Source organism: Apteryx rowi, unplaced genomic scaffold (assembly GCF_003343035.1).
Source record: "Apteryx rowi isolate R43461 unplaced genomic scaffold, aptRow1 scaffold_940, whole genome shotgun sequence".
Classification (NCBI taxonomy): Eukaryota; Metazoa; Chordata; class Aves; order Apterygiformes; family Apterygidae; genus Apteryx; species Apteryx rowi.
Genome location: NW_020451250.1, coordinates 232,735 through 253,286, shown reverse-complemented (window position 1 = coordinate 253,286; position 20,552 = coordinate 232,735). Strand labels below are relative to the sequence as shown.

The 20,552-nt window shown below is 54.0% G+C and overlaps 4 protein-coding genes across 10 annotated transcripts in view; 2 read left to right on the top strand and 2 right to left on the bottom strand.

The window, feature by feature from the left end:
* Nucleotides 1-14: 14 nt before the first annotated feature.
* Nucleotides 15-13,052, bottom strand: LOC112978518 (C-type lectin domain family 2 member B-like). Of its 5 annotated transcripts, XR_003257913.1 has the most exons (11): nucleotides 11,702-13,052; nucleotides 10,997-11,416; nucleotides 9,340-9,632; nucleotides 8,510-8,608; nucleotides 7,366-7,538; nucleotides 6,813-6,919; nucleotides 4,624-6,643; nucleotides 3,260-3,506; nucleotides 1,023-1,926; nucleotides 459-610; nucleotides 16-224 (listed from the first exon to the last, which is right to left on the bottom strand). XR_003257913.1 is itself a non-coding variant. In XM_026092116.1 (7 exons), exons 3-7 carry the CDS (start codon nucleotides 9,422-9,424, stop codon nucleotides 6,484-6,486), a joined length of 624 nt encoding a protein of 207 aa, XP_025947901.1. In that variant the 5' UTR covers nucleotides 9,425-9,632; nucleotides 10,997-11,416; nucleotides 11,702-13,052; the 3' UTR covers nucleotides 3,683-6,483. The 5 variants fall into 5 exon arrangements, 3 of the variants coding, with proteins under 3 accessions (XP_025947902.1, XP_025947900.1, XP_025947901.1); XR_003257914.1 differs by lacking the exons at nucleotides 16-224; nucleotides 459-610; nucleotides 1,023-1,926; nucleotides 3,260-3,506 and adding an exon at nucleotides 3,513-3,610; XM_026092116.1 differs by lacking the exons at nucleotides 16-224; nucleotides 459-610; nucleotides 1,023-1,926; nucleotides 3,260-3,506 and having other exon boundaries at nucleotides 3,683-6,643.
* On the top strand, nucleotides 11,362-15,585 carry LOC112978510 (C-type lectin domain family 2 member L-like). The gene is made up of 8 exons (XM_026092097.1): nucleotides 11,362-11,370; nucleotides 11,820-11,898; nucleotides 13,086-13,468; nucleotides 13,564-13,620; nucleotides 13,805-13,892; nucleotides 14,307-14,488; nucleotides 15,075-15,178; nucleotides 15,468-15,585. The coding sequence occupies exons 1-8, from the start codon at nucleotides 11,362-11,364 to the stop codon at nucleotides 15,568-15,570; spliced, it is 1,005 nt and encodes a 334-aa protein (XP_025947882.1). The 3' UTR covers nucleotides 15,571-15,585.
* A 367-nt stretch (nucleotides 15,586-15,952) lies between these two features.
* LOC112978509 (killer cell lectin-like receptor subfamily F member 1) lies at nucleotides 15,953-18,022 on the bottom strand. The gene is made up of 6 exons (XM_026092096.1): nucleotides 17,932-18,022; nucleotides 17,133-17,287; nucleotides 16,976-17,011; nucleotides 16,641-16,777; nucleotides 16,177-16,266; nucleotides 15,953-16,069 (listed from the first exon to the last, which is right to left on the bottom strand). The coding sequence occupies exons 1-6, from the start codon at nucleotides 18,020-18,022 to the stop codon at nucleotides 15,979-15,981; spliced, it is 600 nt and encodes a 199-aa protein (XP_025947881.1). The 3' UTR covers nucleotides 15,953-15,978.
* A 1,620-nt stretch (nucleotides 18,023-19,642) lies between these two features.
* Nucleotides 19,643-20,552, top strand: part of LOC112978517 (killer cell lectin-like receptor subfamily B member 1B allele C) — a 4,730-nt gene continuing 3,820 nt past the window's right edge. For all 3 annotated transcript variants that reach the window (XM_026092113.1, XM_026092114.1, XM_026092112.1), the window contains exon 1: nucleotides 19,643-19,780. In XM_026092113.1, the coding sequence (XP_025947898.1) occupies nucleotides 19,708-19,780 (73 nt within the window). In that variant the 5' untranslated portion in view covers nucleotides 19,643-19,707. The remainder of the gene's footprint in view (nucleotides 19,781-20,552) is intronic.

The window sequence follows — 20,552 nt, the reverse complement described above, 5'->3', positions numbered from 1 at the left end:
AATGCGATTCTAAAAACCGATTTTTGCATTTTTTTTTTTTTTGCAGTTTGGGAAAGGGGAAAAAAACGGCGTTTTTTTTCCCTGCAAAGCAGCTCCGTGCGAAGCCGGGGTGGGGGAAGGCGCGAGCCGGGTGCTCACCGGTTGCTGTCGCGGCRGCTCCGTGGCGGCTCCGCGCTTCCGATCCAGACGGGATACATCCCCTGCGTGCGGTTCTCCAGCAGCTCCTGCGGGGGCAAATTCCGGGCTCAGCCGCCCGCTTTGCACCCAAAGGTGCTTCCAAAAAAAAATATATATATATATCTCTATTTTTTTACATAAAAACAGCCACCGCCCTGCTGCGATCGCCCCTGTTGCAACCGCCGCCGCCGCGCGTCGCCTCCCCGCAGAAGCCCCCCAATTTAATTTATTAYTTTTAATATTTTTATGCTTTTTTAAATTAATTCCCCCCCTCTTTGCACCGGCTCGTTGCCGAGCCCGGGCACCATCCGAGCCCCTTTCCGCGCGCAGTCCTCCTGGCTGCGCTGCCACGTCTTGCTCTCCGCCGAAAACCAGTAGCAATTTCCGCCGTGGGAAAACCAGTCGCGGGGGCAAAAGTCGCACCTGGAGTCGCCTGGGAAAGGAGGGGAAAAAAATACACATATATTTAATTTAAGAGCGATCCGATCCCCTCGGGAGCCTTTTTCCCCACGGATTTAGGAGCCCGACGGGTTTAGCAGCGCCGGCGGCAGGGAAATTAAGGCGATTGAGCGTTAGCGCTGGCAGGTCAGGCGGTTTCCGGCAAAACTCCCCCCGGGAATGTCCCAATTCCCCCGAAGAAGCCGGCGGCTTGGCAGGAAAAGCACCCGGTTTTGCCCGGCACCCAAGAGCCCTCGGTTTTTGCCCAAAGCCCTTGATTTTTTTGCCCCCAAGAGCCCTCGATTTTTGCCCAGGAACCCTCGATTTTCGCCCAAGACCACTATATTTCCCGTGTTTTTCCCCGCATCGTTTGCTTTTCCCTCGCGTCCCTCYGCTTCCCGCGTTACCCGCCGCGGTCCTGTGGCACTGGGGCTCCAGGAAAATCACCAAATCGCGCAGCTTGGCCTTGCAAGCGCTTCCGTTGGCAAATCCGGCGCCGTTGCCGTCCCGCCGCCCGGGAGCCGCGCCGCGCCGGGAGCTGACGGCTGCAAAACCGGGACGGGAAAAAGGGGGGAAAAAAACCATTAAATCGGAATATTTGCACCAAATACTCGCCCCGTTGTGACCTTTAAAGCGTTTATTTCCCTTTTCTCCGGAATGCGGACGGAGGGGGGGGGGGAAATTCCTCATTTCGGAGCCCGGCGGCCTGAAACGTGGCGCTTTCGGGCTCCCGGGGAGGAAGCGTAAACCACCGCTTCCCCCCCAAAACCCAGTTCCACTCGCGAATCCCCTTTCCCAAGAAACGCGCTTTATTTACCCGGGGTTTTTTCTGGGGGGGGGGAGGAGGGGTTCCGCCAGGATTTGGTTGCAAGGGGTGGAAATTTGGGCAAAGGAAGCGCGAAGGCTTTTAATGCATGTTTTTGGGGGAGAAAAAAGCTGCGAGCAGCCCAAATCGGCCCAAATTCCTCCTCCCTAAAGCCGCGTCCAGCGCATCGGCCAAGTTGCCCCCCCCTCCTAATTCCAACCTCTTGCTTTTCTCAAGGAAAAGCACCAAAACTGGCCAAATTTTGCCCGGCTCGTGGTGAAAACAAAAAAAAGGGGGGTTATTTTGGAGAACCCCCCCCGGAAACGCGGGGAAATTGGGGGAAGGCTCCGCACCCAGCGCGCCCAGCGCCACGGCCGCCACGGCCAGCACGACGTTCCCGGCCACGGAAATCCTCAGCAGGGAGCGGGAGGCGCCGAGCCGCGGCCCGGCCGCTGCGGGAAAACACACGCGTGAGCCGTTAATTCCCTTCGGTTTCAGCTGGGCACCTGGAAATATGGTTGTATAGAGGCAAAAGGGGTTAAATATGTGTATATAGGCGCCCGTGCGCGTGCAATCATTTGCAAATCGAGCCAATTTATGCTTTTTTATATATATATTTGCATGCATTTGAGCTGTGCGTCTAGAAATACTATCATATATGGGCAAAAGGAGTTAAATATGTGTATATATGCACCCGTGTGCGTGCAATCGTTTGCAAATCTGGCCGATTTATGCTTTTTTATATATATATTTGCATGCATTTGAGCTGTGCGTCTAGAAATACTATCATATATGGGCAAAAGGAGTTAAATATGTTATATATGCACCCGTGTGCGTGCAATCGTTTGCAAATCTGGCCGATTTATGCTTTTATATATATATATATTTGCATGCATTTGAGCTGTGCGTCTAGAAATACTATCATATATGGGCAAAAGGAGTTAAATATGTTATATATGCACCCGTGCGCGTGCAATCGTTTGCAAATCTGGCTGATTTATGCTTTTTTATATATATATTTGCATGCATTTGAGCTGTGCRTCTGGAAATGCTACCGTATAGAAACAAGGGACATTAAATATGCGTGTATACGTGCGCGTATGCATGCACGCTTTTGCAAATCTTGCTACTTTTACACATATATTTTTATATACGCATGCATTTGAGCCGCTTTCCCGGTGCTTTCGGGCTCGGCCGCCGCCCCCGGGCAGCCCCGGCCTCGCCGCTTCTCCTTAACGCGCCGGCGCTTCTCTTTTCCCCTAAATCCTGCRTTTTCTTCCTCTTTTTTAACCTCTCRGCTTATAATGCAGAGACCGACCTGYGCCCCGGCRTCTCTTCTGTGTTACCCGTTACTCRCTATTACTCGTTATTCCTTGTTATTGCTCACTGTTACCTGCTATTACTCCTTATTACTCAGCAATACTCCTTAATATCAGCGACACTTCTTATTACTCAGTAATACCCATTAATATCCATTGATACTACTMATTAATATCCATTAATACTACACATTATTATCCATTAATACCCACCATTGCTCATTAATACYCATAATTACTTGTTAATACCCATTAATACTCTTATGCATAACTTTCCAACATCCAGCCCTTTTTGCAAATGAAATCATCTTCAATCCCTTCATATATGTGTATATATATGTATTTTTTATATATATGTATATATTTTTATATATATGTATTTATATATTTTTATATATATAGAAAAGCTTTTTCTCTGTTAATCCTCCTTTGCATTTTGAGCGCCAGCGATTTCTTTCCTCCCTTTCCCTCCCCGAAAAAAGGTGTCGCGCAACGCGGGATGTAAAAGCCAGCGACTCACCSGGGGGCCCCGGCGTCGCGGGAACCTGCAGCTCGGCGTAAACCGTTTCCACGGCCATGGGGAAAAGAGGCGAAACCGGGGGGGAATCGGGCGATCCGGCTGCGGAAGGGCTTCGGGCGGGCGGCGAGCGCGGGGCATYGCTCGGCGAGGGAGGAAGGAAGAGGGCAAAGCAGCGCCGGCGCGGCGCCGCCTTTTAACCGGGGGCCGGCGGAGGCGAGAACCGGCTTTTTTTTTCTTTTTCCCCCCCCTTAAAAAAAATGATCATTTATTTATTTTATWTATTTTTTTAAACCCTGAGCGGTCTCGCGAGCTGCTCCCCGCTCCCTTCCAGCCCAAAACACAGGCTGCTACCTGCAAAAAATATAAGAATATTTAAAAAAAAGGGAAAAACTGCACGGAAAAGAGGGTCGGAGAGTGTATATATATTTTTTATTTTATGTTATTTTATTATTTATTTTATTTTTATCTATCTGTTTTCTCTTAGGCATCAAGATCCCACGCAAATCTCCTCCTGATGGGGGAAAAAAAAATGGGGGAAAGAATGCTCGGATCGGCCCAAGGCAAAGGGCAGGTGCATTGAGATCGGCGTGCGAAGGGGAGCGGAAATTAAAGGGAAAAAGAAAGAAAAGAGAAAAGGGGGGAAAAAGCTGCAATTATTTGAAGCGGTAACAGAAAGGGGGAACTAAGAGCCGAGTCTTTTTTTTTTTAATGCGCTCRTGGTGAAAATACACCGCTTTGGCGACTGTTAAATATTACATTTCTCATGATTATTATTACTTTTAAACAGGGTGACGGCCAAACCAGCTGGATTTGGGGGGAATTTCTGGGCTCTTGAAGCCTGGCGGAGGAAACGCGTTGAAAGCAGAGATTTGCCGTTGCCCCTTCGATCTTGATTTTAGGAGGGCGGAAAGGGAAGCTGCTCTTTTTGGGTGCTTGAAGATGCTAAAACGCTTTAAAATTGTGAGAAAAAAAGCAAAAGCTCTCGCGGATGAGGGTTCCCCAGCTCCTCCCCRTGCCAAAACCCCCCAAAAACAAGAGAAAAAGGCAAATAAAGCTATTTTCCCGCGCTACGGTTCCCGGGCGGAAAGGCGCAATTAAAAGCAGCCCCGGTGCAGAGTCTGTCAACCAAATTAAAAAAGCAAAAAAGACCAAAAAAAAATTTWAAAAAAATCAATTCTTATTGCTTTTCTTTGCCGTAACTGCCAGGAACACGAGGTCGGCTGTTAAATCGAACGGTCGAAAGTCGCAGCCGAGAGCCGCGTTCGCACCTAGCGCCGGGGGCGGAAAAACGAGAGAGAGAGAGAGAAAAAAAATCGTGATACACACAAGAAAAAAGAAGAAAAATAGAGACAATTATTTTCCACCTCTTTATACATCGATTTTTGGGGGTTTTAGGACGCCGCGACGGCTTCGAGATGTCGAACAAGGCTTTTCCGTACGCTGGATCCCAAGGACGGTCCCGGTCACGTAACCCCCAAATATAGCATTTYCCCCCCCCCAAAAAAAAACAATCCCGAAAATTAGATTTGGACGTAGCTCCTCAAAACCCCTACGAGCTTCTGGATTTGCCCARTCTGCCGTCATGTATCTTTTATAAAACCCTTTTTTGGCCCTATCCTTTATAATATCGTTTTAGGATATTAATTCCCCTGCTGCGATGCTTCTCCCATCGCTCCGGAAGGACCCGGGGGCCTCCCTAAAAGCTTTGCTTTTATACGGATAAACCCAAATCCGACAAATTCCACCCTAAAATGATATAATGGGCTGGTTATTCCTGGGGGAGGGGGAAAAATAAAAAATAAAATCCCTTTTTTTGGGGTGTTTTCGCTGCAGCCGTCGCACGTCCACCTATATCCGACCCCGAAATGGGCTGATGCTTCACTTGGGGATAAAACCTGTGGTTCGAGGCACGCGAAGGCCAAAGAAATAGTTTATTCTTTGCTTTTTTTCCCCCCRCCCCGAAACAGGCTAAGCGGTTTTTATTTCCTACGCAATTGCAAAGTCCTTTTTTCTTTTTTATGTATTTCTCCTTAAATAACGGCACGTGTTTTGCAGCGTCTTTGTGCACACGCGTCCCCCAACACCTTGAAAACGTGTGAATTTAGGTGCGAGCAGCAGCGCTCGTCTCGGAGCAGCGCGAGGTCCCGGCTGTCGGGTTTTTTTTGTTCCCCCCCCCAGTTGCAAGCAGGAAATCACAGCACGTTAAAAAAAACCAAAACACCCAGAAAACAGTAAATTTGCCCCTCTTGGGGAATCATGCAATGCTAAAGAAGCGTCTTTTAAAGACTTTTTTTTTTGCAGCGTGAAGCTGCACGTAGCAGAGAAAGCGGGAGAGGGTGTGGGGGGGGGCGGGGTTTGCAATTTTTTTGTGCATTTTTTGCATTTTTTGATTTTTTTTTTGCATTTTTTGCATTTTTTTTTGCAATGGGCGCAACACTGGGGGATGAATGTCCAGACCTGAGTGAGGTAGATGCCTCCTTCCACCACCGCAAACCAAGGGTGTATTCCTAATCCCCCCCCTGAAAAAAAACACGTTGGAGGAACATATCTAGGAAAATGGGGACGACAAAGTCTAGGCAAAGCTAAAACAGAGGAGAAAAACATGAAATTTCATCAGTCCGGGGAGGAAAAATCCCGGAGCTTCATCCATCTCGCCCAGTGTTCGTCTCTTGGGCAAGGGTCAACTCCTAAGGGAGTTTCCAGCCCCCAAAAAGGAGCAGTTTGGGGGAGTTCCAGCAGCACCGTGTTATGGTCGTTTCATGAACCACCACCACCACGTGGCCGTGAAAAAAAGTCATCAAAGAGGCTTCTCCAAGGGTTTTGCTTCTTGGATCCGCCATTCCTGCGTTGGGAGATGCCTTGGATGTCTCCACTTGCAGGGACCAGCCCAGCTCGTGGAGCCCCTTCTCTCGTTACTGCCGATAAACGCCACTGAAAAATAGATGTTTTCCTAAAAAAAAAAATGTAGGGTCAAAGCGTCATTCGCAGTCCCTGAGTTGAGACGCTCGTCAAGACGGTCTTCCGTGGACGTGGCCACGATGCAAACGTGCCGACTCTTATTTTCTCCCCTTTCCTTTAAAAACCTTCCCAGCCTTTTTTTTCCCGCCTACTCTTGGGTCACGTCACAAAGTTGGGTTGGTGAACACAAAAAAAAAAAAAAAAGGGAAAAAAAATCAAGTAATTTTTTTTTCCACTCAAATAAAATCTAGGTTTTTTGAGGTCCTTTAGGAGTCGACGCAGAGGTTTCGGCTCGCCCTGGTCCTCTCGCGCGGGCYGGGCACCAGGGACTTGGTGCAGACCCAGCTCCTCTCGGTGCTGCACCGCGAAGAGCTGAGCCCGTTGTCGTTGAGGTAGGCGCAGTTGCCGCCTCCGCGGATGCCGGACCTGGAAGGAGAGGCGAGATTAAACCCGACCTCGAGACGGGCTCGCTCCGAGAAGCTTCTCCCGATCCTGCTTCCTTCTCCAAGCGCGGGAAAGGAAGAAGAAATTGCACGTTTTTTTGGGGAGGGCTGGAGAAGGCCACGAGGATCAAGAACCACTTGGAAAGACTCACGGAGGAGGCAAGCGCGAGTTGTCYGCCCATTGCCAAGGCTGCTCTTCGTCTTTCCGGGAAAGGCCGACCCAATGCTCCGACATGCCTTTGTACCTCATCATGAAGCTCTGGAAAAGAGGAGAAAGAACGGCTTTGGGTCAAGCCACCGGGCTTCGGGACATCCCCACCGGGGYGCTATCTGCGAGAAACCTCCCTCCGACGAAGAAATCTGCGTTTTTGGCAGCCCTTTTGGTGCTCGAACCTGCCGATCCGTCCCCGGAAAGCGGGATCTCTACGTCTGTGGAGAAACGGGGGCCTGGTTCTTYGCTACGGGTCTTGCTTTGGTCCTCTCGGATGAGGAATTTGAGGAGACCCAGGTTGACCAACCTTCGTGGCAACCGCTTGCCCCCATCTCCTCAACCCAGAACCGCAAGGAAGCCCTTGGAAGAGCGGGAGAAGGAAGCGACGGATGGCAAGTCGGTGGGTGGCCTTATTCCATGCCAACTGCGCTCATCCGCAGGTATCCCGAGCCCTCGAAACGCCCGCGGAGTGAAGAAGCAACCTCGGTCCTTACCGTGTCCTCCGGGTCCTCAAACACGGCCAAGGAGGCACCGAGCGCGGAGCAGTTGTCCCGGCTGGACGTCCAGTTCCCTTCAGCCTCCGAGAAATGGTAGCACCTCCCTCTGTACCCGATCCAGGTGAACGGGCACCGGATGCAAGGCGGGATCCGAGGCTGGAACGCCTGCGCTGCAATCGAGAGAGCGACGGCGTTGAGGAGCGCGACCTTCCTCCCCGCTCCTCCGGCGGTGGGGAAGGTCTTCCTCCGACTCCAGGTGCCCCGAAACTCTTGCATCCGCCTCAAGGGAAGATGGCGAGAAGAGACGGAAAGTCTTGGATGGATTTCAGGTGGAAAACGCTCTTCGACCACGGCGCGGCTCGTGGCGCTGGGTGAGAAACGTGGGGCCTCGCGCCTTCGAGGCAAAAAAAAATAGGACGGCAGCCTCCAAAGAGGCAGGTTTTCCGAGGATTTCCAGAGTGCGCGTTTCCATAAATGAGCCTTTGGGCATCGCTTTTCTCCATCCGCCGGTAAAACAAGCGCAGCGACGGGCAAAAAGGGAGGAAAAAAACCCCACTCCAGGTTGAGGCCTTTGCTCCTGCCAGCTCTTTGGCTTGGTGGGACTCAAGCCAACACCTCCAACCCAGCTTGCCTACGCTGCTTGAGCAACCGGCAGCGAAACGGACCCTTCTTGGAAAAATCCACCTTTGGAAAAAGTCAGATCGGGACATTCTYGGGGTTAAAGCTTTCTTTCCAAGGATTTTTTAAGGGGGTCTAGATGCYACCAGCTTCTACGGACAGAGGAGGTGGAGCTGGTCTTTAGGAGAAACGCTTCTGCGCTCATTGAAATGTGGGAGGAGAGAGGGTCTCCCGGGCTTGGGTCCGTCTTCCTTGGAAGCCCGGAGGTGGATTTGGCTCCGAATCGGCCTCCGAGCGCCCGGCGGTTGCAATTGGTGGAGGCAACGGCTCGTTTTGGGCTGAAGCGAGCGCCTTTCCCTGGTCAGGTGTCGCGCTTGTGACTCTTCCCCCCTCTCGCCTTCCCCCTTCTACATCCTCTTTCGGCGGCGTCTGAACCCGTGACCGAAGGTCCATGGCGGTGGGATCTCCCAACCCCCCCCTTGGGGACGCCGGAGGAGAAGACCGGGGACGTCGGCACACTCACCCGCGAAAGCCGTGGAGGTGACGAGCAGCGCCAGGACCACGGTGGCCAAGGCCACCTTGCAGGCGACGCGCGCCCCGGGCTTCATCTCGTAGCCGCGACCTGCGAGAGGAGAAAAACCATCAACCTCCTGGGGGACACCAACCTCCTGGGGACACCAGGAGCAACGAGCTCGAGGTCCCGGCCACGGACCCGGACGGTGGTGGCTCRAGGCTGTTGGACGCCGTCGTGGAGAACCCCAAATCGGAGCATTTTGGTGCTCCTCAGGGCAAGTCTTCTAGGAGAAACACCTCCAAGAACCCAACTCTTCCCCCCCAAGGTGGCACCTTAAGCCCTTCGCTCTCGTCCTACCTACAGCAGAGACCGAGCGCCCACGCGGCTTTTCTTTTCCCCCCCATCCCCAATCTTTTCAGCCTGGAATTGGTTTATCCTAATTCAGAAGGAAATGGAAACTTGGGGAAAAAAATCCCTGGCCTTGGGGAGAAAAGAATGAGAAACAGCTCAAAAAGGTGCGACGGTAAAAGCCTCGTCCCCAAAACGCTCCGGTGCCTCCGTGGGCAGAGCCCAGGGATGGACACGTCGCACGTAAGAGCCCCCAAAACGCCCCAAATGAGCCCGATTATGGAAATATAAGTCAGGCTGGTGCTTGCTGAGGGTCCCCAAGTCTCCCCCGAAGGGAAGGAGTGCCAGAAGACACCTAGACTATATGTTTTTTTCCGCGCCCCTTTATCTCAGCCCATTTTTGTTCTTAAATTATAGAATTATGTTAAAAGAAACAGAGCGGAAGCGACGTTTTAAGCGTTTCCCCGCCCAACGCGCCGCTCCGCAATTACCTGCCGCTTTGCTGCTCCCTTCCGCGTCCCGCGAGCCGGAGGGATCCCTGGTATCCTTCATCTTTTCGTCCCCGGCAAAGCACATCCGGGAGCCGCCGGCTGGGATTCCCGGCTCCGCTGCCGGCCGGCGCTTCCCGTGCGATGAGGGTTGTCGGTCCTCAGCCTGCGATCGGCAACCACCGTCTCATTTTCCGGACTTAAAACCCGGCTGGCTTTGCCTCGTGCATCTGGCGCGTCCTCCGAAGCGATTCCCTCGGGTTTTAAACCAGAAGCGAGCAGGTCGCTGACACATGCTGAAAGCCGAGGGGGCGCGGAAAAAAAAAGGCAGAAATTCCAGGGGGTAAGTTCATCTTTTCTGAGTGTGGGAGAAACCCAGATGCGGAACAATATCACAAGGTGGGAAGTGCTACTTGAGTCACTAAAGGTCACGGTGCTTTTTCTTAAGAGATATATATAAATATATACATAAATAGCTGCTGGAGGAGGAGCTGGAAAAAAAAATCTCATTTTCTCCAAAAAGAAGGGTTAAAAAGATTTTTTTTAAAAAAAAATACCCATTTAACAGCGTTGCCCCCATGCAAAAGCAAAAAATAAACGTGACTTTCCCGGTGTCCAGGCTGATAAAATCTTCAAGGATTGGGGACCTTTTTGCCCCAAACTGGCTTAGCAAAACTAAAAGAAGAGCAAAATGGGAGGGGGGGGRAAAAAAAAATAAGGGAAACCCCCCGGCAGCCCCAATTTTGGCAGAAAAGCAGGGATTTCTCGGCAGAAGGAGCCCCAGCAAACCCCCTTGGCATCTCCCCGGGGAGCCACGTGGCCGAGGGAGGATCCACGTGGCTGAGGCTTCCCGAGCCCTCGCCGCACAAATTTTGCTAATTAGCTTAAAAACAAGCCCCAAAAAAAGCCCTCGGAGACTCCCCGTCCTGTCCTGGCCAGCAAAAATAACCCTAGAAATCAGGGTTTTCAAACTTTAAATGCATCCTGCTGAGCTCGGGGGCCTGATTCTAAAAAAAAAGGAGAAAAAGGGTTAGAAAAAAGTGCTTTTTTCCTTCCCCCTTCCCCAAGCTGCAAATTTTGCAGCCAAAATAAATAAATTTATATATATATATTTAAAAAAACTGCATTGCCAGATTTAGCTTTTTATCTCCCRCCAACTTCCCTTCCTAACGTCACGCTGGGGGCGACGGTTAAAAAAAGAAAAAGCAAAGGAAAAAAATCACTTCCACCCCAATTTGGGTGAGATTATTTGCCAGCGGTCCAGGAGCTGGCAATTTTTTTTTAAAAAAAGCTAATTTTTCCCTTCTGGCTCGCGCCGCGTTTCCATGTTTCCCCCCCCCTTTACCTCGGCCGGGCGGACGAGCGCGGCCGCGAYGCGGCACCCTCTGCCGTGAGGGCGAATATGAAACGGAAACTACTTCACAGGGCGGGAAAAAAGAAATTTAAATCATCTTTGGAAATTTTAAGACGTGAGAAAATGCGGAGGGGGGAACAAATGAGGCGGCGCGGAGGCGGTCGGGCATCCCAGCTCCGTTGTTTTTTTTTTCCACCCCCTTCCCCTAGCAAAACCCCCATTTCTAGCATTGCATTTAGCATTTTCAGCCCCAAAACGAGCATCGCGAGGAACCRCCCGGCGTTCGCGTCTCCGGATCCCGCTCACCTTCGCCGGAGCCATCCGGAGCGTCGGCTCGTGTCCGGACGGCAGCATCCGGCGTGCGATGAAAACCGAAGAGTTGGGTTTTTTTCCCACCTTGGAAAAGCCGATGGGGAAAGGGAGGGAGCTCGCGATCGGGCGGCTCCAGTTATTTCGTTGCACGAAGGAAAAAGAACTCCTCRGCTCTAATTTAAGCGGATATAAAGGAAAAAAAAAGAAAAAAAAAAGGCTATTTTTCAGTCCGAGCTCTGCCCCTCTCCGACTCAAACGCATCCGGAAGGCGCCGGGAAAGGAAATGCCAAAGTGGGAGGATTTTAACTGGCAGCTGCTTCCTCCTTCTCTGATTAAATGAATCGGAATGAACAGCCGGGATGCCGAAAGTCAGGGAAACCCTCAGTTTGGTCTCCGGCAAAATATCCCTGGTTCCTGCAAAAAATAGCCAAAAATCAGCATCCAAGAGGCTTTTTTTTTTAAAAAAAAAAAGCATTTATTTCCACCGCGTCTCTCTGCAAAGCGGCTGCTGAAACGGCTCCGAAAGCAGCCAAATCCCGAGAAAGAGCCGTTCCCGTGGCTCGGGAAAAAAAACAACCCCGTTCCCGCCTCGCTTCCTTCCTCGTTCCTGGCTTTCGGGCTAAAACCCGGTTTAATCCGGGTGACGGCTCCCGCCCGCTGCTTCCGCCTCGCCTGAGGAATTTGCCCGCGGCCACTTACTTATTCCAGGTCGGGCGCCGGAGCAGGAGGAGCTTCCGCGCAACCGGAAATCTTGGAGGAGAGCACATGGGTGGATGCAGCCTGTTCCCACCTCCATGAGATCTCCCAAAAAAAATAGGACCTTCGATCCTCGGAAGAGCTCTTCCAAGACGGGGATGCTCCTCCGCAAGCAGCTGCTTTCGGCTCCGGAAAGTCAGGTAGGACGAATTACGGCTTTCCACCTCCCTATGCGCGATGCTCCCGTCCTCGGAGAGGATGAGCACGGATGGGGCGGGCAGGGTAGGCGTCACGGCGCGGCTTTCCCGGGAACGCGGAGAAGCGCGGCGGCCCCCCCCCCTTTCCCACCCCGGCGTAGGAAGGTTCGATCCTAAACTCGCCGCGGAGGCTGGAAGCGGGGAGTTGTCGGGATGTTTCCTAAACCTTCCGCCTTCCCTCGCTCGTTTCCGTCGGCCGGGAGGGGCCGGGCGGGGAGGTGGCGGCGCGGGGACGTGCTTCCCCTTCYGGAGAGGTGCCGACGTCAACGCCGCGACGGAGGCGGGAAGGAAATGGATCGCGGAGGTTGCTCTTGCCCGTCCGGACTCATTCCCCTCCCCGGCCGTGACGCCGCTCGCGACGAGACCTCGCTGCGGCCAAGGGATCTTCCGCCTTCGCGGCAAAGGGCGGAAGTTACGGCCGACAGGGCGAGAGCTCGTCTGCCTCGTTACGAGTTGGCCAGGTCTCCCCGCGGTTAAAACGCTCGGGCCGGGATTCATCCCGGCAAACACGGGCATCCATCAGTAAATCCATGGGCGTCTGTCAGTAAAGATCATCCGTGGGTATCCATCAGTAAAGGTCATCCATCAGTAAAGGTCATCCATGGGCATCCGTCAGTAAAGATCGTCCATGGGTATCCATCAGTAAATCCATGGGTATCCATCAGTAAAGGTCATCCATGGGCATCCTCAATAAAGATCATCCGTGGGTATCCATCAGTAAATCCATGGGTATNTCCATCAGTAAAGGTCATCCATGGGCATCCTCAATAAAGATCATCCGTGGGTATCCATCAGTAAATCCATGGGTATCTATCAGTAAATCCATGGGCATCCATCAGTAAATCCATGGGTATCCATCAGTAAAGATCATCCATGGGCATCCGTCAATAAAGAGGTCTACAGGCCAGCCCTCCGGGCTCTTTTTTTGGCGGAAAGGAGGTGTGGGGGGGAAAACGTGCCAATTTTCAGATGCGATCCCTTTGCTTCCGGCTAAACGCTCACCGCGGACCGAGTCCGGCAGGTTCAAACTTGCCCCGCTCCCGGCTCGGCGGGACGCCGTCGCTCTCACGGCGCGGAAGCGGGGGGACGGATAACCCGAAGAGGTCGTTTGCGTTTGCGCCTCGTTCCAGGGAGAGAGGCTCCTGCGGCTCAGGCTGGATCAGTGAAGTTGTCGGGCTACCGATCCGAACGGATACGGAAAATCCAGGCACGGATCCCTTCGTCGTTATTCGCTTCGCCCCGTTTAAGAAACCGGAACGCTGGCGAGGGGAAGTGGCTTCGCGTGCACGTTGTTCTGCAAACTCGAGAGCGGTGGTGTCGCTACGAGCAGAAGCCAGCCGCGGATCTCGGCGTCGCCGCCCGTGCCAGGGCTTCCCCTTTCCTTGAGCTCCGCGAGCGGGTTTTTTTCCGCGCCGCCGTCCCGCAGCCTTGCTCATCCTCTTCCTCTGACGTGAGCTCGCCGCCTGCGCAGTCGCCGCTTCTTCCGCGGTTCGGGGAGGAACCGAGCCGAACGGCAAGTGAACGAGGGCCCCGACGGCGGGGAAGACGTCCCGAKTAGGATAAAGTTGGAAAAAAAACCCACTCCGTCCCTCTCTTCTTCTCTTCCAGGCGCAGAGATGGACAAACCCGGTGGTCAAGGGGAAAACAACATGGAAAACGGKAACGGTAACGCAACTGCTGTAGCTTCTTCCTTTCTCTTCCCGTCTCCTAAGCGTGTGGGTAGGAAGCTCCATGCTGGACCCAGGAGTCATCTCCTGTTGGCCGTGCAGACGCGGGTGGGCCCGGCTGCTACGGACCGCTGACGACAACGAGGAACCGTCTCCCTCCGCTCCRCTTTCCGGAGCATCAGGATCGAAGGAGCGGGTGCCGTCGGCCGAGGACGTCGGGGCTCCTGGCCATCCTCGCGCTCCTCCTCCTCGGCACYGCGATTGCGTTCGGTGAGCGGACGGCGTTCGGTTTGACGCGGTGCCGCTTCCCGCTGCCGTACGTCTCCGTCGTGCGGTTTTGGGGTTAAAAGGGAGTTTTTAACCCTGCTCCTGGGAGGGGAAACGAGCCGGCAAAGAAGGTCCGAGCTTCCGCACGGAGCTCCCGGGCTAAGACAGCGGCTCAAAACTAAGCCAAAACCGAGCGGAACCGAAGCGTTATGCCCGCTTAGGTCGCGCGCGTGCAAGGAAGGATGCCGAAACGGTTGAGCAAGCCGAACGGGAAGCACGCCGGAGCTCGATACGGTTCCCAACGGCGTCGGGTGGGAATGGGGAAGGACGTGCCAAAAGTTGGGGGAAAAACAGTGAAAGCAGCTGGCCGTACCGTGCCTTGATTTATTTATTTTTCATTTCCGCTCCAATCCATAGGATCTTTGCTATGGAATCGCTCCGCGCGCTGCCTCTGTCCCCGCGCGTGCCCGGACGGCTGGATCGGATACCGCGGGAAATGCTACTATTTCTCCGAGTCCGAAAAGAACTGGACGGCCGGCAAGGACGACTGCTCCGATTTCAGAGCCTCGCTGGCGGTCGTCGACTCTCGGCAGGACTGGGTGAGCGCTGCCAGACCCGGCGGGCGGCCCCGAAAAGCAGCTTTTCCGCATAAAAAAAAAAAACGCGGCAAAACACCCAAAGGGCGGAATAGAAAGCGCAACGGGACGAGCTCGCCGCGATCGCACGCTGGAGACGTCGAGGTCTCTGTTTTCCAGGTGGCACCCGAAGAGGTGACGCAACCCACCTAACATCCCCGGACCGCCAACGGGAGCGAAAGGCCGGAGAAAAATTAGGAGCGAGGAGAGATGAAGCCCTTTTCTAGGCGGGTTCCTGCCGTAAAGAGCTCGCGGTCGAAGAGCTCCTCGGCCCAAACGCGTTTTTTCCCCCGAAAGCTCTTCCCCGGGAACACCCTTCCGTGCGTGTTATTTTGCGTGTTTGCTGTGCAATTGCGATTTCTGCGGGAAAACTTCGTCCCGGAGAGGGATCCAAATGCCGGCGTGGGGTTTTCCCTGTGCGTTACGAGCCCGTTTTTGCCAGGAGGCTCTAGGAGATGGGGCCGCGTGGTCCATCCGTAGGGAAAAAATAACAGTTTTTGGTGCGCCCGGATATGAATTAAGGGCTTTTGTCCCTGTCTTCCTTCGAAAGGTTTTCTTGCTGCTGCACAAAAGCCACTTCGATTCGTGGATCGGCCTCCGGCGCGGATACAGCGGCTCCTGGAAATGGGCGAACGGTACCGAATTCAACAACCTGTGAGTCTCCTTTTTGCTTCCGACCGCGTCGCGCTGGGTTCGGGCCGCTTCCCGCATCGCAACCCGCTTTTCGGGCCGGTGGGTTCGTTCCTGACGTCCCGGCTGCTTTTATGGGGCCGTGGGGGGGGGAAAACAACCCCTTTTAGGCACCGATTTATCTCGTAGAGTGGGCGGATGATGCCGTGGGAATAACCCGTTTCTCTCCAGATGTCAACATCTGCCTTGGAGGCATCTCCGGACACCTCGGCCCCAACCCTTCCCGCACGAACCCTCTCGTTTTTCTCCCCAGGTTTCCRATCAAAGGAGACGAAAAATGCGCTTATCTGAAAGGCAGGGAAGTCAGCACGTCCCGGTGCTACACGGAGAGGACCTGGATCTGCACCATGCCGTAGGCAACCCGGGAGAACCACGCACGGCGCAGGATTAAGCTTTCCGAAGCAAGAAAGCCTGAAAAATGGGTTCGAACGTACGCCGACCCTACGGCAGCGGTCTCGAAAACACGTGGGCAAAGAGGAATTTCCCCCCCCAAGTATTTTGGACAGCTTGACGCTTCCGTTCTCCGCGTCGGCCCCGTTCCCGGTTCTGCGCTGATCACGGATGCGGCTGATGCTTCCTTAGCTACGTTTTTTATAGCGATACCGTGCAATGGGTATTTTATTCAGTGTATTACAGGTACGCGTTAGAAATCCTCGCGCTGCGCCGAGAAGATACCCCAAAGGATACCAAAGGGCACGGCCAGGAATATCCTCTCCTTTCCGGACGTAAAAAAACTGATGGCCGGAGCGAGAAATGCAGCGGGATCACACAGGTTTGGGGAACGCTCGGACGCAACCCGAGCTCTGCAGAACCGGTGCAATCGCGACGGTGTGTAGACAGAACTGTAACGCTTTTCTAGTCGTAAGCAAGGGGGAAAAAAAAATATATATATATATATGTATATATATATATATATATATCTCCCCCTTCACAGCAGGATTGCCTCCGTCTGGCAAATCCACCTGAATTCCGCGTTGCAGGATTCGGAGTTGATCTGCCCCTTTCTGATCACGCCGCAGCCGTTGCTCTCAGCGTCGCCTTTGACGTGGAACCTGCGAAAAAACCCGGGATTTGAAAGATTAGGACTTGATTTCCCAGAAGGTTTTACGCTGAGAYCGTGCGTCCTCTGCCCGCGAAGCGGATCCGGCTGGGACCAGCGCCGTGACGTCTGGTTTGGCTGATTGACCTAAAAAAAATAATGACTTTTAGCCCTCGTTTTCAGCATATCCCTGGTTTCTGACCTAAACCTTCTCAGAGCGATATTTCTTGGTGGCTCCGTATCCAACCTAGCGGCATTTTGGGATGAAAAGCTTTAATCCGCGACGGTCCTCCTGCTTTAAATCAGCTCCGGCCCCTGTTTCTGGGAGGCCTCGTGGTGCTCGGCTCTAGGAGAGACTTATCAGAGGCGTGAGAAGCGTTTAGCGACCTCCAAAGGTCTTCGGACACTCGCAGCTTGCGATCCGACGCGGAGCCGTCCGCCCAGGTCCAGCTGCTCTCGGAGGACTCGGCGCTGAGCCCGATCCAAACCAGCGCCGCCGCCTGCGTGACGTTGCGGACGAACTCCTGCGGCGCGGGACGGACGTACCGAGCATTAATTTCCTGGTGTTTTTTCTTTTTTTCCCTGCCCAAATCGCCCTCCGAGCAACCCGCCAAGCTTTCCCGTAAGGTTCGGAGCGATGGGAATTCCCTGCAAACTTCCGTGCACGTGTGTGGAGCCGGAGATGCCCACGGATAACCACTACTCGAGGTACCGCTACTCACGTTATTTTTTTGCACTGATTCTCCTCGGTTTCTTTCCTTCGGAAGGGAGCAATAAAACTTTGGCGTAAATACCGACGCGTCTCCCTGCCTTAAACGGGAAGAGGGGTGGGGGGAAAAACCGCGGCGCCTCCCGTTTCCCCCCCCCCCCTCGTTTTACCATTTCCTCCCGATCCCGGAGCACGAGCAGGCGCGACCTCTTCGTTTCGCAGTCGCCGCAGCCGTCGCGCCAGCGCTTGACCTCTTCGGACACCCAGTAACACCGGTCGCCGAAGGGCAGCCAGCCCCGCGGACGCAGCCGGCACCTGGAGCCCGCTGGAAAGGGATGAGCGGACAAAGCCGAGCGTTTCGGCCGGAAAAAACGAGGCAACGCGGTATTTTTTCCCCGAATTCGGGGGATTTCGCGCCGCCGTCCTCGTCCTCGCGGACGTTGGCGGGGAAGCGCTCGTCCTGCCGCGCGTTGCGTTTTTTCCCGTAGCGTTTCTCCCGAATCCAGGTGAAATAACCTAATCGCTTCCCATTTATCCGCTCTTCCCTTCCCGTTGGGCCACGAGGTGGAAAACGGCGGGGGCAGGAGACGTTACCTGCCGCGGCGCCGGGCTCCGGCGCACACAGACGTCGCCGCAGGTGCTGCAGCAGCTCCTCCAGCGTTGCGTTCCCGGATGCTCCCGCCTGGTCCTCCCGAGCGGAGCCTCGGAAAACTGCACGGCGGCATCCGTGCGATAACACACCCAATCGCCATTTAAAACAGAATTAAGCATAGTTTCTCCCGCGTATTTAAGTTTATGGGCCGGGAACTTCCACGGGAATTATCCGAGGAAGAAAACATCAACGTAGGGTTAGAGATTTGCCCCAAAATATACGGCGGTTTGGGGACACGAGCGACTGCGCTTAAGAAATAAGCCCTCGCTCTGCGCRACCCGAGAGCGTTTAAGACGGGAACCGTCCCGGACGCTCACGCCAGGCGCCCAACACGGCCACGGCCACCATCAGCAGGACGTTCAAGGCTCCCAACACTCCCACGCCGACCTTGGAGCACGGGAAATTCATGCCGGACTCTGGGAAACGGGAGAATCGGTGCAACGCTCGATTAGCAAATCGGGCGGCGAAGAGCTGCGATGCTTTGCCAGAACTAAACGCTCTTATTTCYGGGCCGGATTGGGCAAAAATTCTCCATAAAGCGGCAGTTGTGTTGTCATGGAAACGTGGTCGGTGGCGGATGTCCAGGCCCTGAGCGAGTTCTTGCTGCTGCTTGCGGGGTTGGAGGAAAGGCCACGAAACGCAAATATTCCGGGCGGCAGCAGCCGATTCTGCAGCCGGAAGGGGAAAAAAAATGGGTTGAAGATGCCCCCAAAAGCCCCGATCTGCTTTCGCACCGGCCGAAACGCTTTTCTCCTCCCGGCTCCTTGCAAGGTTGGGCCGAGCCTCGACGCCGTCTTCACCCGGATCTATCCAAAAGTCCCCTTTTTTTTTTTGGTTGTTTTTTTTCCCACCGCTCCAAGAAGGTGGAATTTCAAACCAACGCCGCCGCGTTCCCCTTGCAACCGCGCTCTCCCGCCAGGGGTTTTTAACCCAAAAAAAAAAATCCTGTTTTTTTTCTTTTGTCCTTTTGTCTCTACTGCCACCTTCCCACCTCGTATCCGAATCCCCCCTCTGGGTTTCCTCCCCCCGCATCCGTCGAGCCGGGTGGTTTCGTTTCGCGGCGGACAGGATGGAGACCGAGCGGCCGCGGTTTGCGAGCGGCCGCYCCGARAAAAAAAAAAAAAAACCTGCACGAAAAAAAAGAAAAACCCCCAAAACTTTCCACGAAGCGAGCGAGGCTGGAAAAAAAATTAAAAAATAAGAAAATAAGTTTAAAAAAAAAAAAAGGCACTTTTCCCACGGGTTTCCTCCGCGCTGCTCCGTCGCTCGCCGCTGGGGACGGCCGCTCGCTCCGCGCATCCCGAAGCCGGCAGAGGAGGAGGGGGAAAAGGGCAGGTCGGGACCGTGCAAAAGCGCCGGGGGCTTGGGAGGACGCCGGCGTCGGGTCGAGCTCCGGCACGATCAAAAAGTCATAAATAAATAAATTGCGAGCGGTTTGCAGAAAGCGAGTAGGGGAAAAAAAAAAAAACACCTCACTTCTGGCCGCTTTCGGGACCGGACACCCCTTCGCGCCCCGCAAAAACGCCTTGCCGAGGGGGGGGCTAAAACAGAGGCCGAATCTTGCAAAAAAAGCGGCTCGAACAGAAGGGAAAAAAGCCAAAAAATCAACCCAAAASCGGCCTCTTCCAACCTTCACCTTGGCGGCAACGGATGCCCGAGCCGTGGGTCGGCGAAACTCTATATATTGCCCTATTCCTGCCTTCTTCGCCGCCTCCCTCCGGCCACGGCGATGCGGAACCCGACCCCCAACACCTCTATTTATGTTCTTTTATATATATATATTTTTTTTTAATGTTTTTTTCCACTGTGTTGTTGCTTTTCTGGCCGTTCAGCGCGGCGCCGTGTAGCCCAGAGGCGTTTCCGCACCTCGCGTCGGAGGACGTCCACCCGCTCCGCCGGCCCTTCGCCGACGAGGGAAGGCTGGAAGGAGCGACAAAAACAACCGAAAAAAAGAAGAAAAAAACCCCCCCACGACTGAAAAAAAAAAAAGCAACCCGGTGGCCCAGCACACGCGATTTCCTGAGGCCGGATGCGGTCCGCAAGTAGGTCAGCGCGAAGGCGACGGYGCGGCCGAGGCCGCTTCACTCCGGGCCATGGCCGGCGACGTGGTTTACGCCGACCTGACGCTCTCCGGAGGCGGCTTCGCTCCCGCGGGGAGGCAGCGCGGTAAGGGCTGGTTTTTTGGGGCTTTTTTTTGGGGTGCTTGCGTCCCCCCTCTGTCGCTGTGGCCTCGCTTCTGTTGGAGGTGGGGGGGGGGAAAAATAGCAAAGCTGCTTCTCCGAGGGTGGAAAAACCCCCTTGGGATGCTGGTGGGGACAAGCTGAGCAGATACCCAAGTCCTGCTGGCTTTCGGCGCTACCAGGAGCGGGTTCCCCTGCCCTAAATTTGGCTAAATTCGCTTCCTTTATGGAAAAAGAGCTGCAAAACCCTCATCGTGGAGCAGCTGATGCTGCTTCTACCGTTTGCCCTTGAGGGGACCAGCCCTGCCTGCAAAAGGACCTTTGGGGGATGCAGAAGGACCTTTAGGAGATGCAAAAGGAGCTTTGGGCGATGCAAAAGGACCTTTGGGCGATGCAAAAGGACCTTTGGGCGATGCAGAGGGACCTTTGGGGGATGCAGAGGGACCTTTGGGGGATGCAAAAGGACCTTTGGGCGATGCAAAAGGACCTTTGGGCGATGCAAAAGGACCTTTGGGGGATGCAGAGGGACCTTTGGGTGATGCAAAAGGACCTTTAGGCGATGCAAAAGGACCTTTGGGCGATGCAAAAGGACCTTTGGGCGATGCAGAGGGACCTTTGGGCGATGCAAAAGGACCTTTGGGCGATGCAAAAGGACCTTTGGGTGATGCAAAAGGACCTTTAGGCGATGCAAAAGGACCTTTGGGCGATGCAAAAGGACCTTTGGGCGATGCAAAAGGACCTTTGGGCGATGCAAAAGG

Coding starts and splice junctions, on each gene's coding strand:
- LOC112978509 (XM_026092096.1), bottom strand. CDS start 18,022: ATGAATTTCCCGTGCTCCAAGGTCGGCGTGGGAGTGTTGGGAGCCTTG. Junction 17,288..17,931: donor GGCCGTGTTGGGCGCCTGGC/GTGAGCGTCCGG, acceptor ATCCCTTTCCAG/CGGGCTCCAGGTGCCGGCTG. Junction 16,070..16,176: donor TCCTGCAACGCGGAATTCAG/GTGGATTTGCCA, acceptor GCTTACGACTAG/AAAAGCGTTACAGTTCTGTC.